The sequence below is a fragment of the Stigmatopora nigra genome, chromosome 9, assembly GCF_051989575.1.
Source record: "Stigmatopora nigra isolate UIUO_SnigA chromosome 9, RoL_Snig_1.1, whole genome shotgun sequence".
In the NCBI taxonomy this organism is placed as follows: Eukaryota; Metazoa; Chordata; class Actinopteri; order Syngnathiformes; family Syngnathidae; genus Stigmatopora; species Stigmatopora nigra.
Window position 1 is genome coordinate 6,964,756 of NC_135516.1, and position 17,821 is coordinate 6,982,576.

The 17,821-nt window shown below is 39.5% G+C and overlaps 2 protein-coding genes across 2 annotated transcripts in view; one reads left to right on the forward strand and one right to left on the reverse strand.

The window, feature by feature from the left end:
• Positions 1-613: 613 nt before the first annotated feature.
• Positions 614-10,859, reverse strand: rb1cc1 (RB1-inducible coiled-coil 1). Its single transcript, XM_077724416.1, has 23 exons — positions 10,469-10,859; positions 9,855-9,976; positions 9,654-9,780; positions 9,166-9,336; positions 8,860-9,062; positions 7,675-8,080; positions 7,412-7,582; positions 6,959-7,143; positions 6,685-6,871; positions 6,519-6,600; positions 6,385-6,449; positions 6,190-6,293; positions 5,967-6,093; positions 3,739-5,588; positions 3,485-3,677; positions 3,271-3,379; positions 2,952-3,207; positions 2,810-2,861; positions 2,607-2,654; positions 2,339-2,397; positions 2,088-2,215; positions 1,886-1,956; positions 614-1,541 (listed from the first exon to the last, which is right to left on the reverse strand). The coding sequence occupies exons 2-23, from the start codon at positions 9,923-9,925 to the stop codon at positions 1,464-1,466; spliced, it is 4,743 nt and encodes a 1,580-aa protein (XP_077580542.1). The 5' UTR covers positions 9,926-9,976; positions 10,469-10,859; the 3' UTR covers positions 614-1,463.
• Positions 10,860-13,077: 2,218 nt separating this feature from the next.
• The window catches only part of agap3 (ArfGAP with GTPase domain, ankyrin repeat and PH domain 3), a 95,224-nt gene continuing 90,480 nt past the window's right edge, over positions 13,078-17,821 (forward strand). Inside the window, exon 1 of the mRNA XM_077723902.1 lies at positions 13,078-14,117. Within this exon, the coding sequence (XP_077580028.1) occupies positions 13,760-14,117 (358 nt within the window). The 5' untranslated portion in view covers positions 13,078-13,759. The remainder of the gene's footprint in view (positions 14,118-17,821) is intronic.

Consider the following 17,821-nt stretch of genomic DNA (forward strand, 5'->3'; position numbering starts at 1 on the left):
CAAGTCTGTTGCCTGCAGCCGTGTGCCAAATGCAACGCTTCCTCAAAAGGGGAATGAAATAAATGTGCTATCTAGTGAGCTGAATTCCCACGACTCTTTTTTTTAAAGTGTAATTAAAGAAAAGTAAACTTCAGTTATGAAATTTTAGTGAAAAATGACTTTGCCTAAAATAAACAAAGGAAGGAGAAAAACTTTCTCTTGTTTGAACTGATTAAGTTAATTTGCATTGTTTAAGTGAAAGCCGAACAGGTGGTTTATGTGCATCCGACAACAACAACAAAAATGGTCATTAATCTACAATGCCATTAAAAAGTATTTGCCTCTTTTATTTATTTATTTGTAGTTATTGCCCTCTTGAAACTATTAACAGTTTGTGCCACTATTGGCAGCAATTGTTAAACTCAACCATTTGTGATGAGTCAGTAACATTGTAGTAGAGTAATTCTACCCAACTTTTTCTTTTTGGTAAAAAAAAGCGGTTCCCTAGAATTAGCTGCTTGTTTATGGTCACACCTGAGCATCTCCTTACAAGCTTGCCGAAAAAATAAATCTAATCCGAGGTGCCTTCTGTTTAAAGTTCAATGCGTGCAAAAATGTAAATGTACTGCAAGAGTAGTTGGGATCCAACCTTTATTGTTTGAAAACTCTTTACTTTTTGCAATACAGTCATTTTTTTTTTATTACACGCGAGATGTGATGGACAATGTACAATGTTGCCTCATGATGAAATACGGTCACACAATTCCTTTCTACATATTCTACCAGAAAGTTTGCACATGATTATTGAAGTATTAATCATCACAAACGCTCTGTTGCATCCCAAAAAGCTTCCTTTTTTTGTTTTGTATTTTTGTTTTTCAAAGTGCATTTTTAGGATTGCAAAGGTGACTCATTAGTCCCCACTCAGCCATCATCATAATAATAATTATAATAATAGTAATGTACATGTCAGTATTCACAAGAGGGCCTGACTGCTTTGCTGAGAGGAACAACTACATTTTCCCACTACAACACTTATCTGGATAAATCAAAGAAAACATATCAATATGCATGCCATGAACATTCCTCCATAAATTTATAATCATAATAAATGTACTGTCAAACAGGTTTTTTTTCTTCTTCATGGAAATATTTTTGATAATAACAGTATTTTCCACAAAATGACAAACGTAGATAATGATGCGAACTAATGCTGTTTACATTTTGTCCTGTTTTTATACACACATCATATGGCTTAATGCCACAGTGAATAGGGTAATACCCTATTCAGTCATGTTAATAGCATTTGGTCCACAAAACCAAATTTAGCTTTAAAAAATGGTGTAGGAGGCGATTGATTTGGACTCAAAAATGGAATAATGATCTGACCCAGAGTTGTCCTTTTTTTCTTGTTTTTTTCAAGTTCTTACAAGCGGAACATTTTCTTGGTTATGAGGACAAATGTCTACATTTTGCCTTGGAAACTATACTTTTCTGTTCCATGGAACAGCTTTGACTCTGTAGAATTTGGTTCCTAGTGGAACTTTGAACCTGTTCTGGGCCTGGTAAGAGAACACAGTAGAAGCTTTTGTGAGGCCTAACGCTCCAAAAATTTAACAGCCGTGTTTGGAAGTGTTGAATTAACCTTTTGATATTCTGGCTGTCAGATTTCAAGCTTTATTTAAATTAAAATATTTTTTTAAACACAACTTGGATGAGCGTCCTGTGAATTCCATAATTTTTTACCTAAAAATTACAAATTACCGGATCAAATAGAGCTGGTTTCCCTTCATAAATAAAATACTAAATTCACCAAAATAGAGATAGTACAGAATAGGAAGTGATTTCAAATGCAACCAAAAAATACATGACTATAGTATAAACATAGTTAAAGTAAATTGGATACCTTCTTAGCCTGGCAATACTCTTTCTCCATCACCTTTCCAAGCACCCAAGGCCGTCTTGATGTCCCGGAAGCTACAGCCAAAAAATATAATCATTAAATACATGCATTTAAAAAATAAATGAATTAAAAAAAAAATTAAGTTTAAAAAAAGGGCTTTGCTGGAATACAAGGAAACTCATGACCACAAATGTTTAACTGTAACCTGGTTTAAGGTCCAGCGCAGTCAATGATTCTGAATGCAGGAAATAGAGCGTCGGGCCGACGGTGAACAGTACGTAGTTGTCATGTCTCTCATCTAGGATGATGAGAACCAAATCACCAACCTGGAAACTAATGTGGGCAAACAAAAAAGGAAGGATACCAATTAATTGGAGCATGATCATGAACATAAATGACTTATAGGTAAATCAAGAAACCTTCAGAATTGTATTAATGAATAAATGGTTGACTTACTCTCTGATGGCGATTTTGTCTGAGTGCCTTGAGGACACAGATGACATGCTTTGAGACATCTAAGAAAACAGGAAGGGAAGGTGACTTTTTATGCAAAAATGACCATGGCTTGATATTTGCCGGAATAAAAATACATGACATAAATAAATGTTTAGCCTATTTACAGAATTGAACGGTTAACATTATTTTCGCAAATGTCAGTTTGTAATCTTTGATGACTTTGCCATCTAGTGGAGAAACCAAACCAATACACCATGAGTGGACTGACCAGTCTTTGACTTAGGCGCTTATTCTCTTCCTCCTTCATGTGTAAAGTCTGAAAAAAATAATAAATAACATTGATTAAACCACCTCAACCACCAAATGTTATCACTGATTGGTACATTTCCACATTGAGTGACATTAGGTTTTTTCAATACCACAAATGAACCCAAAAAATGTCTAAGTTTAATTCATGCAGTGCGTGAATACCCTCTCCAGAGCAAGTATCCTCTGTTTTTCCTCTGAAATCAGGATGTTTTCACTAGACACACAAAAAGAAAAAAAATAATTAAAAACAGTTAAGATGTACAAAAAAAAGTTGTTTTCCATAAATATTCAAAGGGATGCTTACTGCACTGTCACCATGCTGGCTTCCACTGCCGAGTCGATATATTCGTCATCCTTCAAAGTAGTCACAGAAGCCAGTCTGTCGGTGTCAGCCAGGATCTCGGAAGAACACGCACCAGCAACTTCATGAGGTGAAGCTTGCGTGGCAAAGATGGCCGAGGAGACCAGCGAGGTGCTGCAAAGGCGGTTGAGCTCCTCCTCAAGGTGCTTTTTCTCCTGCATCACGCTGGCTCGGTCCTCAGAGAGAGTCTCAATCAGAGCTACCGGCACAGACAATTAAGTTGTGACTTTTCTCTTTTTTTGGGACAATTAGAGCCACTCACCTTTGTCTTTTTCTTGCTGTTGTGTGACATTTTGTAGCTTCTCTGTGAGCTCACTGATAATCTGCTCCTTCTTCAACCTCTCACGAGTTAAGACCGTATTGAAGTTTGTCTAAAAGAAGGACAAAGTTTTGAGACAAGAATTCAGATTTTTAGGCTAAAATTCTAATTTGACAAAACTCTTCAGTGTTCTGGCAAAACACCACTTAGTAGAAACCTGCTGTTCCGCTATCAAGGAAGTTTTGAGGTTCTGGATTTCCTCATTCTTTCTCCTCTCCAGAAGCTCTAGCTCGGTCTGCAGAGAAGCCCTCTCCTGCTGCAGGCGTTCTTGTAGGGCTGAGTCCAGAGAGAGAGGTGTATATGGGCTGCTCTCGGTGCACAGGAGTGGTCTTGCATCACTGGAAGAAGAACTATTTCATATTAACAGTGACTTCTGAAGATTGAAGGGTTGAACTTTGTCAAAACACTCACTTCAATGATGACTGCGTTTCCTGAAGTTCATCTTCAGGTTGACGAATTCTGTCAGGCAGTTTCTCATTTTGCGACGATGGCAATTTTAGAGCCTCATGTGAGTCCTCCTCTTCTAGCCTTTTACTTAAAAGTTTGTTTTCAGTCTGGAAATGATTGCTCTCAGTCCTCAACTCCCGCTCTAATTCTTGGAAATTCCTTAACTGTTGTTCTTTTTGTTCTTTCAGAGCAGACACTTGCTGGTCCATATCTTGCTTAAGGCACTGCAGTTCCTCAGCATGTTTCATGCAAGTAGCATCAACAATGCCTTGCAGGTTGGAAAGCTTGATTTGCAAGTCTTCAATCTGCTTCTCATGTCTGTTCTCCAGCTCCGAGATGCAGTGGTCCTTCTCAATTGTCAAAAGGCTCTTTAGCTCTGCACTGTCCTTCTCATATTCTTCATTTTTCTTCTGAAGCTCTCGCTTGGTCTTTGCAAGCTCTTCATTAAGAACTTTCGTCTCGGTCGCCACCTGGGAGTTGACGGCCTCAGCCTGCTGTGACTTGGCTTTTTCCAGGAGGACCTTAACTTCTTCTGCTTCCGCCTCTTTAAGAGCCAAGTCCATTTCCACTTTGTGACGCAGTTCTTCAAGATCAGAAAAGTGTGCCTTCATGTCTTTTATTTGAAGATCTTTCTCTAGTAAAACAGTCTTATGATGTTCTGTTGTCTCTTTTAACTTAGCTGTGTTGTCAGCATCAACCTGTTTCAGAGCCTTCTGATGATTTTCTGTGAGGTCACCCAATTCAGCTGTATGCTCCGCTTTCAATCGTTCCTCAAGCTCCTTCAAGCACACCTGCTCCTTGGCTTCAAGTTCCAATCTAATCTTCTGCTGGCCACGTTCGATCTCAAAATGCAAAGTCTCCAGCTCACTTTTTAGAGCGTCCCTACAAGCCGAAAGGTTTTCTAGCTCAGCAGCTTGATCACTCATCAGCTCCTCTGACTTCTTGATCTTCTCTTTCAGGCTACGCTCAGTTTCAGACCAAAGGAACTTGTCACCTTCCAGCTGAGTGAGTTCCTTCTCTTTGCGCTCCATCAGACCCTCCAGGTCCAGCATTCCTCGCTGTACATCTCGAACAATGTTCTCATTAATTTTGTTGTCTTCTATTAACGATTGGACCTGCTTCTCATAAGCTTGCTGAACGGTGAGCATCTCGGCACAATGCTGCTCTTTCAGCTCCAGTTCAAGTGCCTGGCAGATGTTGTCCACCATGTCTCGAATCTCTGCGCTCACACTCCTCAGAGCAAATCCAAAGTCATTCTGTTCTTTTGAGACCTGGCTTCGCAAGCGATGCAGGTCATCCTTCACGCACCTCAAATTGGAGTGGGATTCTTCCGCAGCCAACCGATAGCTTTCAACAGCTTGATGAAGCACTGCAATTCTCGAGTTCTCCCTCTCTAGTGTTGTGGTATCCTGCATGCGCTTGTTGTCGATGGCGTTGATGACTGAAGAATAGAGAGACTCTACCATCATTTCAGGGCTAGTCGGGTCACTGACCGGATTCGGGGAGGTTAGGTTCTCCTCGATCACAAACTCATTGACAGCGGACATAAAGTCGGACTCTGGGCTTTCCGCCAGGGAGTCCAGGTCGAGGGAGCTGGGTTGCATGACAGGGTCCATGTTGGGATGGCCGATAGTTTCAAAGTCAAATGTCTGTGCATCGATACTGTCTGGTGAAAGGTCCTCTAAAGGGCCTGGAACTTGCTGGGGGTCAGAGCTGGCTCCTTGAAAGCTAAGAGACGTGGGAGTTTTGGAGGTGGTGACCGCCTCAGAAGGGGTCAACACAGTTGACCTGTGGGTGCTCTGGCTACATGATGCCTAAAAGGACAGAGACAAATGTAGTTAAGTGCATAAAATCAACGTAAGGGCTAAAATTCCTGGATTATATATTATTTAGAAACAAATACCAAATCCTATCTAAAGCTATTTGCCATGTTAGTTGTACGATATCTTTTGCACAGTATAATCTTATTGCAACGGCTGCAATCAAGCCACTGGCTCCAGATTTTAACTAATTAAACCAATTATGTATTATGAGCATTTGCGAATGTATAATGAACACATCTACCCACACAGCCATGTATTTACTTGCTAGTGTACTGATACATCATTATATACAATTTTACAGATAGTGTTTGTGTATGGTCCAGCTGAAAATAATTTCAATAAACAGTCTTTGAATGAGGTAGATTTTACCCTTTGTTCACTCAGTAGATTTGTGATCGTTTGAGACATCTCGTCTAAACTTTGTGCAGCTTGGACTAGCTGATGGAGTTTCTCCAAATGCCGATTCAAGGGCTCAAAGTCACACATTGTGGGGATCCTATTGAAGAAAGTGAAAAAATGAGTTTATGTGTACTATTTTTTAAGTAAAATGTTACAATTGCATAGTCTACACCTGTCATTGGCAAAAGCTTACATGAGAAAAGGCTGCACCTCCACCGGACAACACGTTTTTAAGTACTGCAAGTCATCGAGAGAGATGTCTGGAAGTTCATCATCAAATATTCGCGGTTTCCGTGTCTGTGAACAATTAAGTGCGGAGTGAAAAGGTGAAAAGAACCAGTTGAATCATTAAAAAAAATCTTATCATTCATTAAACATAAAGCCTTACACAAAAGGAAGTTGGAGGCCAGGCATCAAGCCCTCTAAACAAGCGATTCCTGAGAAAGGACTTTCCTGAAAAAGACATTCAGGTCATGAGCTTGTGTATGATGTCAAAAAAATAACAGAACTGACACTACTTACTAAAAAGTTTTCCAAAAGTTTCTCTTTTGAACTTCTCTGCCTCATACAGCTGCTTTCCATCTTTCACAAGTGCATAGGCCCACTGGGGAAAGGAAAACAAACTGCACATTATGCCACTAGGCCAACTAAACACACACACACCAAAGAAAATGAGACGACAACAGACCTCTCTGTAGTGTCGAATAAACATCTTCCTCCGAACCACTTCCACCACCGCTAAGCAGTACATCTGGGGCACTGTGCTTAGGGCTTCAACCACACGCACTCTTTCCAGGAGCTCGGTGAGGAGTCTGAGCAAAGCTTGAAGTTTCTCACCATCCTGGTCTGCGTGAAGCATCACGTAACAGCACCATCTGAAGTGATGATAAAGACACAAGTAGGGAAAATGAGCCCGAAGCAGTCAGTAGCAACATAGAATAGAAAAGCATTTGATACATTACTTTAGTCGGACTTGAAGGTTATTTGCGAGTTCCTGTTTGGCAGTAGTGCACTTCTTTTTGATGTCTAACAGCTTTCTGTGGTTGTTCAACATGATCATCAACTGGTTGGTGTGGCTTAGACACAAGTCGGGCAAAACAGAGGTGTCCTGCAGATTTTCAGCCCGCTTCTGATTAGCTGAAAATCCCTGTAAGAAATACATATGTTCCAATAATAATATTAGAAATAACACCTCCACACAATAAGAAATACACACACAACAGCCCGAAGCAGATATCCAAACAATCAAAATGTATTAAATATTTAATGAAATCAAACGTATCATGTAATCCTTAACCAATGCAATACACTCTCCTCCAAAGTACATGAGCAATTACATTAATTAAGTTATTATTGCAGCATCCATTCTGATTGTGCTGCTCAAAAGATAATGGTATGTATGAACTTTAACATACCTGAGCAAGTTCTTTTTGTTCATTGACCAGCTTTTTGCAGCTTGCGATCATCTGGTCGAGAGCATAAAGCCGGTCCTCCAACCCCTTGATGGCTTTCATGTTTTGATTATCCAGCTTTGCGACGGTATCTCGACAGTCTCCCAGAAAAGGTTGAATGATCCGCGAGTCGAGCTGTTGGATGAGGGGGAAGAAAAAAACACACCGGTCCGTGATTAATCAGGTGCATGTTTATAGATCTATTTTCTTAATAAACATTTTCTCACCCTGTTGATGGAATCAAAGCATTTTCTCACGACAGATTCCACATCATTTGGCCGATCCTGCACATTGATCCAGTCCAACAGAGTGACATTAAATTGGGGGATAGCGCCAATCATGTGGATGTCTTTATCCAGCAGCGCAGCTCCAAGGCCCCCGCTGTCCTTGGTTTGACTCGTCTCTCGCTTACTAGCATCTTCGCATTTAGACGTCTCGGTAGAACCTGGTACTTTGACGCCCCGCTTTTCATTGGTGGCGGATAATACAGAGTCAGTTGATTTTTCTTCCTCGGTCTCATCAGAATCTTTCTCTGGGGTGGAGGCGGACTTCTTCATTTGCTCTCTGTGACTTTGTCTTGTCAAACATTCCAGCAGAGGTATCCTGGCCATCACTGAGACTGCTGTCCCCAGCCTGTGACAATAGTGGCAATTAAGGGATGGAAAGATACCAGCTATGGCTCAGAGGAAATGTTATGGCTAAAGCCACAATGCAATGAATATTTAAATGTTTAAAGACATAAATTTGGTATTTGGTCTTAAAAAGACAGTTCAGTTGATGTCGTTTAATAAATTAATTGAGTGAGTGTTTATTTAAAAATCGCTTTAAAATTACTAATTCTATTTAATAAGGTTTTACATTAAATAAAAATGAGGCCAGGCCAACTAGGTCTCAGATCCTATAAGCATGGTCCACTGGGTGTGCTGAAAACCATTGCCTATTCAAGGTATTCAAGGACACTATGTTTACAGTTCATTTTCCTTACAGATAGAACTCATCCACCGTGCCAGCAAGGCAATCTGAATGCAAGGAGAAGCACCTCTTTCCTCATGGCTTTCCAAGAGCACAACAGCCAGCCGGTGGCGAGCAACAGCTTATGGAGCAGCTACCATCAGTACATGGCTCCAATTGGCCACAATTTGCTTGACATTTACCAGGCCCTTGGCAGTATCGTAGCCAAAATGTCCTGACTGCAGGGAGCTACTAACCCAACGGAACTGTATTATGCTGACATCAGTGTTGTTTTATTTTGCTGCCAATGCATATAATATTGAAAACTCAGCTAAACTGCTGAAAAACTGGAGCCAACCACAATGCATCCAACTTTGACAAACACTCATGCTCACACTAATATTTAGAACAGATTACGAGGTTTGATGAGGCAAACTATGTTCTCGAATGGCGGCACTTACTTTGTGAGTTTGAATTTAATTTCCTCTAGATCGTGCTGATACGTGGAGAACGCAGTGTCGAATTTCACCAGGAGCTTCTGATAGGACAGAGTGCAGTCATCCAGGTTGGCCATAATGGCAGCCCAGCCTTGGTGTTGGAGGTGTTCATCATGAACTAAGCGTTCACAGAACGAGCTAAGCTTGTTGGCAACTTCAAACATTTCCTAAGTTGCAAACAGGAGATATTAGTATTAGTATATTAAATCATTGAAAAGACAGGTCTTTGGACAAATGTCCAAATGAGATTTTTGTGCAAACGTTGATTACCAGAGCAAGTTGTGTCCGAGAGGCGACGGTGTGAAAGACAGCTGGCATCAATAGTGACTCTTCCACTTTTACTTGAATCTCACTCTCAATAGAGAAAGTGGTTTTGGGGATAGTTGGATCCCGGTCCGACAAGATCATCTCCTTGTTGAAGAGGAATATGGGGTTTGTCTCCTGTAAAAAAAAGTGGTGAGAAATGTTGGATTAAAACAATCTGAATAGTTTGATCTTTTTACAATTCAACTGAAACAGAACGGGTGTTTTTGGTCTTCACTAATAACATATTAATATTAATTCAATTTTGTGAAAAACTTATAGTCACCCGGGCTCACTTGTGAAGAATATAGTCTGTGTTAATAACATTTTACAGTTAAAACGTATCATTTTTTAATAACAGCTTGCAATTGGTATTTAAAATTGCATTGAAGGGAAGATAGAATTAGGCTTGTCCTGATAGTTGGGTGTGAAAAATATAACAATGATCAACTTACAGTGCCAGCACTGTAGCTGCAGACACGCCTTTCCGCAGCCATACATTCCCCTCCATTGACAACAAGTACTTGATGTTGAATTGCAATCTTATATTTTGCCTGAATGGCATGTTTGAGCTCCAGTACACTAAAAAAAGGAAAGAAAAGTGACACCTTCCAAAATAAAACTGGAAAATGGTGCCGATTGGGCTTTTGACTTACGTTTGGACAGCGAGATCGGTGTCAAATGTCAGTGTGCTGCCATTGTTAACCTGGAACACATACAACTTCATGTTGAATCAGCGGCAGCTCTCCGCACGTGTTCATTTAGTCCTCAAGGCACCCTTCAGAAAGAAAAACAGAACATGTAAGAGCTGGCATTTACAAGATAGACTTTTCCTAAATGCAAAAACAACTTCCAGTGTTACATCCATGTGGAAAAAAGAAGGTCGATGCTACACTTACACATGAATACTGCCTCTCACCACCACATCAGCAACACACTCAATGGGAAGTCACAATAGTCATTAATCTCGGATCCCTTGATTGACACATCAAAGAAGCAACTGTATTTTTCTTTTATGTTATTGGGAATAGCGCGGCTTTGCACACATGCAAAAACTGCTTAAGAAACGCCCAAATTCAGATCTAGATCTCAAACAGACTTCAGTGACATCTGTAATTACATCCTGCTAACTACGCTAAGTAGCTGTTAGCCTTAGACAGCTGTCGCCGATAAAAATGGAATCATTCGCATTTAACAGCTAAAAATCAACATTCATTTGTGTGTATCAGTATATCAATTACATAACTCGGTCCAAAGATCGGTATCTTACCTCACTTTACCCGCATTTCTCGCTCCTGATCTCCACCTTTCACCTAAGGGGAGCTAGCTTGCTAAGCCTTGTTACTTTGGCATACATGGAGATCATTTAGCAACACTAGCTCGACGACGCATCTAACGATAAGCATGGCACGTGAGGAGCAGTAAACGTGGATTTCATTGTCATCCTTGAATTACTCAATTTTTTGAAACATTCAACCAGGATCCGTGTAACAAACGTCCCCGAGGAGCCCCACTCGGTCTGTTTTGTTGTTGTCATCTCCTGTGGGCGGTTCGAAAACGATCGACTGGATGGGCCAAGGAAAGGACAAGATTACACATTACTTTTACAGGATATATTACTCCAATTGGACAATTTATTAACGTGAAATGTTTAATAAAGTGTATTTATAAACTAATATTCAAAACTAAACTCGGTTTAAAATGTTAAGTGATTTGGTGTTATGTTTCTGTTTTTCTAATTGAACAGGTTTTTTAACTAATGTTTCGTATGCATAAATGATCATAATAACATTATTATTACATGCTTATAATGGTCATAAAGTTTGATCTCTGCAAAAGTGTCAAATCTCTCATGATTGTACGGCTACGTCATTGACTATTCTAGGTGCATTGTGGGAAAATAAGGGAGGAGCGTAAAGTGTTTTGCTGCAACGTGAGGAGGGGTGTGGTTTAAGTGCCCTGCAGTGACGATGAATGAAGACCCTACTGTACAATTGCAACTCTTATTGTACTTTTTAATCTATTTTCGTGTAATTAAAGTAGTTGTTCTTTTCTACAACTATAATTCTCCATACATGGACAAATAAATTATGTACTCTGCATCAAAACGAGCAAATTAAGTGTTTTTTAATGTATTTTTAAAATAATTATTCCTTGATCAGAAATAGAAATTGTCTTTTCAAAATGTTTCAGTTTCACTGTAACTACTTGATTATTACATTAGTTGTATTTGCTAAATAAGAGAACTGTAGTGAAAATGGATGGATCAAAGTATCACACTATATCGACATATAGAACAGTGTCAAGAGAATTTTATTTAGGTGGTCTTTAATCCGTTTTGGTCCTTGAAGCCCTTTTGGTTTGACATTGTTGACTTCTTTTGCATATTTTTCTATACTGTGGTCCCCCCAGAATTGTGTCATGTGAATGAACTTCTGGATGCACCCTAAGACAGTCCACTATCTGGGTTTCTCCAATGTAGAGGTTATTGTACTTCCTCCCTATACGCTGCACTGTATAAACAAAATTGCTGAATTAGCTTTGAGGGATTTTGTCCTTAAATGTCAGCACAATTCTTAGCCATGTACATTGTTATTCCATAATGGTTTAAATATGTATTGACCTAGCTTATCAGGTCAGACTTTTGTGCCAACAAAGGATTCCCTGGGGGCAACTATGAGGGGTTGAAAAATAATGGCTTGTGATGCTTGTGCCAAGATGATCATATGTCATATTCACCCACAGAATATTGGACTGAATAATTTATTCATACCACAGAACATAAACCCTAATTAGTCTACAACATTTTCCTGGGTAAAACTCTGCTTTGAGATACAGTGATGCCAGTGTACTCTATATTAGTTATTTACTTTTAGTCTGCTGATGATAAATATGAAAGGTTTATTTGCCCATTCCGTGTCTTCTTAATATAACTAATACGATACAGGAGTTTCCTTTTAAAATCCAGTTATTTGCAAGGCAATATTAGTTTAAAACATTTTTTCTGAGCAAATGTCTTTATTTAAACTTCCATATTTGTCCCCTAGATGGCAGCAGAGGGCCGAAATAATAAATAATTTCCAGTCATATCGTGACGCACAAATGGTTCATTGTGCAGAAAAGGGGGGCGTATTATTTTATTGGTTAGTATTGGTGTTTTACGCAACGGAATAAAACTACTCCTTTTTACTGTAAAAACGAAATATTATATTGTATTGATACAGTTTTAAACTATGAAACTGTAAAACAAATAATGCATTTTACAATAATAGCTCATCTTTTTGTGCGTATCTCTTGGGTAAATTCAATTACTATAGTTGTATCTGGTCCATATTCTGACACAATAGTAATATAATCAAGATTAGTTCCAAATGAAACGTTAGGAAAGAATACACACAGATGCGTATACTGGGTAATTATTTGTATTCTAAGTGCGTGAAATAATATTGAATAAGTTTAACCTTTACAATGACTCCACGTGACCATTTACTACACAAATACCCAGAGGACTTGGAATTATGACAAAAAAAAACCCACATTACACGATCACCAGTTTTTTTTATTGTCTTTTGGATTAATTTCTGGGCATCGTGCCAATGCCCTCGTTGATTGAAAATGTTGATTTTCATTAGCTTCAGCTAACCTCAGCCTATACTACCCCCAGATATATCTCTTCTAATGAAATTTCGAAGAACAAGTCACATTTTTGCAACTTTAATAAAAATATCATCTAATATTGACTCTCCTTGTCTTATTAATCAGTTTCCTTTTCATTCTAGCTGGCACAAAAATATGAATAAATACATGATGAGGCAGTCTTTTGCGGCATTATAATAATTAGCATTTTGCAGTAGGTTTTTCCCCACTTACATAACCACCAGGTAGGTAGGTTTATCATGGTGGTGGCTGTTTGCGACCCCGCTCCCTCCCTCTCACAACCCATCTCCCCCAACTCCCACCCAGGCAAATCTAATCACGCCCTCCCCCATCTCAAGTACAATTACGTGATGGCTGACGTTTAAACATGCGGAGGAGGGAGTAGCACTAGTTTGGCCAGAGGAGGACGACTCAACGTTAGCTTCCAAAATTGAAGGCGACCATCGAAGGCAGCGGATCGGGGCGCCGCCGTGCAGAAGCCAAGCCCAAGCCGAGCCCATTGTTTCCCGATTCGATCGAGCCACCAAGACAGCCAAGCCCAGCGTAGCTCACCGAGGATCCGTCGGTCCAAAGCGATCGGGCGGCATTGTCGGGAAAAGAGGAGAACGCGGGGGGCAACGAAGACGAATAAGGGAATATGCATCACGGCCAAGTTTGAATATGAGCAAGAAGAGTGTCGTTTTGTTTCAACCAGCGAGCAACTATTGATGCCCGTGACTCGACTGTTGCCCACAGCAGCCTCAGCAGCAGCAGCAGCAGCAGCAACACAATTCACGCGGACTTCTTTTGTTCGTGAGCAGCATATTCCGGTGACCACATTTGTGTTGCTACCTTGCTAACAACAACAACAAACATCCAACAAAGTCTCAGTTTGGCACATACGCACGTGAAAAAAAATAACAACATGAATTTCCAATCGAGCGTCCCCGTGTCTGGTATTTCGCCGCAGTCCCAGCCAAGCATGCCCACTCCGGGCACCGTCCCGGCTCCGGTTCCCCAATCCATCCCGTCGCAGTTCGGATCTGGCTCCTCCGCGAGCTCCGGTGCCGGCCAATTCGGTTCTGGTACGGTTTCCGGTCAAGCGGTACAATCCGGGTCGGCTGGATCGCAGTTTGTGCTGTCCAACTCGGCTGCTATCCGGGCGGAGATCCACCGATTCGAGTCGGTTCACCCGAACATATATGCCATCTACGACCTGATCGAACGCATTGACGACCTGGCTCTGCAAAACCAGATCCGAGAACATGTGATCTCCATTGAAGGTGAGTGTGCTGCTTCTACATCTGGGGGTCGAGGTCGGGTAAATCCTCACATTCAAGTCTGATAACAACATACCTTACCCAGCCAATGAAGTAGTCTTTTCTCCTTAACCTTACTTAATTCATCTAAATCACATTATTAAATAACTTGGCCCATCATCACCAAAAAGGTCACAGAAAGTAATCATTTGATCTAAATGTGAACCTCAACTTCCTCACGGAAGAGCAAACAACAGTTCTGTTTGTCACTAAACATTGCTGAGATTATTAGTTAATGAATATAAAGGCGTTTGTTTTATTGATATTGAATCTTGTTTGCAACAATGAAGAAAACATTGTCAACATCCTGCAAAACAGTTTTTGATCTCTCATGGCACACTTAAAGATCACTCACTACTTTGTCAACAGTTTGGACTGTTGACCAAACTGTAATCAAATTTTATAAACTATAGCAAGGTTAGTGGTTTTAAATTACGCCCCTAGTTTTTTTTCAGTATAAACATTCCCTTGAACTGTGTAACAGAAACTCATCCATCCACAAATTGTTTCTCCTGTCACCGAAACTGTCTCCCACGTGAAAAAGTATGTCACATGAAAAAATAATAACATGCACGGGTACTGATAAGTCATTTGGGAGGAGTTTTAATGTCATCGTGATGATTTATATGGCTTAGGTTTCCTTATGTCACAATGTTATGAAGTCTGATATTATGTGTACATTGATGGATGATCACTATAAATTACTCACCCTGAAGCTTTCAATTATGTTCAATAGTTAACATTCTCTTTTAGTACACCTACAGGTAGGTACTTCTCCTAATTGACTAATTCATTTAAATAGGAAAAACTGACATTTTCCAAGGTTTACTAGCTGTGTTAGTTTATGATCTGTCTACAGATCAAAATTTAAGGATCTCTAGCACCAAGATAGTCCAGTTTTTGCCAACAAGCTTTCCTAAATTATTTTCCGCTCAAGAAAAATGAATTATCATTCATTTGAAATGATATAAATCCAATTTGAAGCAAATTGTAAGAAACTGAACCCTGAGATGTCACTGGGAAATCATCAAAGTTGATATATGTACATATTGTTTGATGATGCATAGAGCTTTTACACCTAGTGTGTGTCGGAAATTCTCCAAATGTACTCTGCAACATGCAAACCATTCAGAAAGTCAGAGTATTGCTGAAACGTGTGGTTCAATTAATCCGATCACTTATGCCAAGCAGAAATCATCATTCCATATACCTGCATTGCAGCACACGTAAATGTCCAATTGCTGTTTTTGCATTGAATAGAATTATATAGAACATGGCAATTATAGCTGCTGAGCTGTGAAAAACACAGCCATGAAATTTCATCAAGCATTATGGGTCAATTCTCGAGTTTTGGTAGCTGCCATGAAATCTGAACATAGACCCACATATGCCATGATTTGCAGCCGAATCGTGAACAAAGTTGCTCAGCTTTGCTATTTTGTTTGCATTGAATTACGTCTCTAAGCTGCTGACAAGGCAGTATGCCGATATCAAAAGCTCGTGGGATATGTTGAACGCTGGCAAACAATCACTTCATGTGCACTTAAAGAAAATGCTGGCTTGGCATTTTCTCTGATCTTGTTAGGGCACAAGTCTTGTGATTGACAGGCAACCATTCCACAGTGTATCTCAACTCATCCGTGACACTGAACAGGGTAAGTATAGTGTAAAATGGTTGTGTAGAAGGATTGACAGAGTTCCACTGTCTTTTTATGTGTTAAGGTTGAGGCCGATTAATAATGGTAAGGTTAGTTAAGTTGATGTTTTTTAGACGTAATACTTTATTTAGCATTTGGGTTCATTATTCATTCCAATTATGATGGTGTTTTGCCACTGTGTAAATGAAAAATGTGGAAGAAGCTGTTCTGATGATGTCATAACTTGCCGCACAATATTTTGGGCTTGTGCATCCATTGAAAGACTATGTTCAATTAAAAATAAATATGATGAGAGGACCAATGTTTTGAGTGTCTACATAATATTTTATTGGAGAAAACCCAATAGGTTGCATTTTCCAATTATCTTTCAGAAATGTTCAAAAATAATGTCAGTTATATGGAGGCCAAGAAAGTTTGTGTATCGACTGTAGTGTTTTAAAAGTGAACTGCACCTTACTGCATGGGATGAGCACTATGGTTTTTCATTCGCAATTCCATGTGGTTCAAACGGAGAGAGATGTGTACACGCAAAACTGTAATAGGTGATTTTATGTTTAATCGGTCAGAGCATCACCATTTAAACGGTCCTCTATTTGCCCATTATACAGCACATAATGACAATATATTGTTTAAGAGGTGACTTCAACTACTTCCTCTCCATTTCTTCTCTGGAGAAATTAGTTAATTGATATTCCTCACCATTCATGAAGGCATTCACTCACAGGATTAGCTGGTTGTTTTCTGCAACATGCATTAGCTTTACGTAATTGCTTTTTCCCCCTCAGCTAAATGATATGCGATGCTGTAACCCAAGAGCTTTTGACAAGCGGCAAAAAATCTCTGACTTGCTATCACCTGCACAACTAGAACTGCATGGAATCTGTTTTCCCTTTCAGCCTCACATCATTTCCGAGTCTGTTGCTAAGGAACCAACCCGTGGATCATGCATTTGGTTGCAAACGCAAAAAAAAGAGTGAATAGAAATTGCGGCTTTTTTAGAAATGAATTTCTGCCACAGTAATGTCTCCCTGCGGTTTTATTTGTCAATAGAACCTTGGTTTCATTTGATGACACAATTTACATTTTTTATTCCTTATTCCTCCATTTTTCATTTTAGTATTCTGCATGCCTGCTGAATTTACAAATGTTAGTACCAATGACCCTGTTCTCTCTTATTTTTCCTTGTCTGCGACAAAGCTCTTAAAAATTTACACAAACAGAGTCATACTCAAGCATGACCAGGTCTAGAGGTCAGCAAAATGGTAATGCTAAAATAGAGTGTGGGAGTATCAAGTGGTCCAAGATAGTTAAATGCTTTTGCAAATTATCACAGTTTGTTGTTGTGTAAGTGGCCCAAAATGTAATCTGCATCGCTTGGAAGCTAGAGTGCTATCATATTTTTGTGGTTACAGTTTAGTAATTTCAATTCACATGTATTGTGCAATGGACAAAGGAAATTCCAAATCTTAAATCTTAAAAAAAGTATAAAGCAGTAAATATGGCTATTTATTTGTGCCTTTTTGCCACACAAACAGGTTTTTTCTACCTTTTTTCCAATTGTTGTTTGCTGTGACTTTCATTAACTGGACACGTGTTTTTAACATGTTTCAGTCATGCTTTTGTTAATACTCCAAGAATCAAGAATTACATCACTCCAGTTTTCTTGCTTCACTAACATTAGGCTGTTGAAGAGAAAGTCCATTCTTATGTTATTCATTTTCTGTTTACAAGGTGACGCTGAGACACCAATCCGCAACAATTCCATTGGCCTCGTGATCTCAAGGTGATTGTGAAAACTGAAAGCAAAAAAAAAAAACAAGAAATATATTTGCAAATATGTTGGAGTATATACTCACTAAATAACCCTGACAATATATACAAATTTGACTGAATTTTCTCTCCCAATTTGTTATTGAAAAGAAAGCCGTTGAGCCTGCTTGAACTCTGTTTCCTACTGATTCAAAGGGTGGAGATTTCATTTCAAGGTAGATTGACAGATAGCCCCAACGC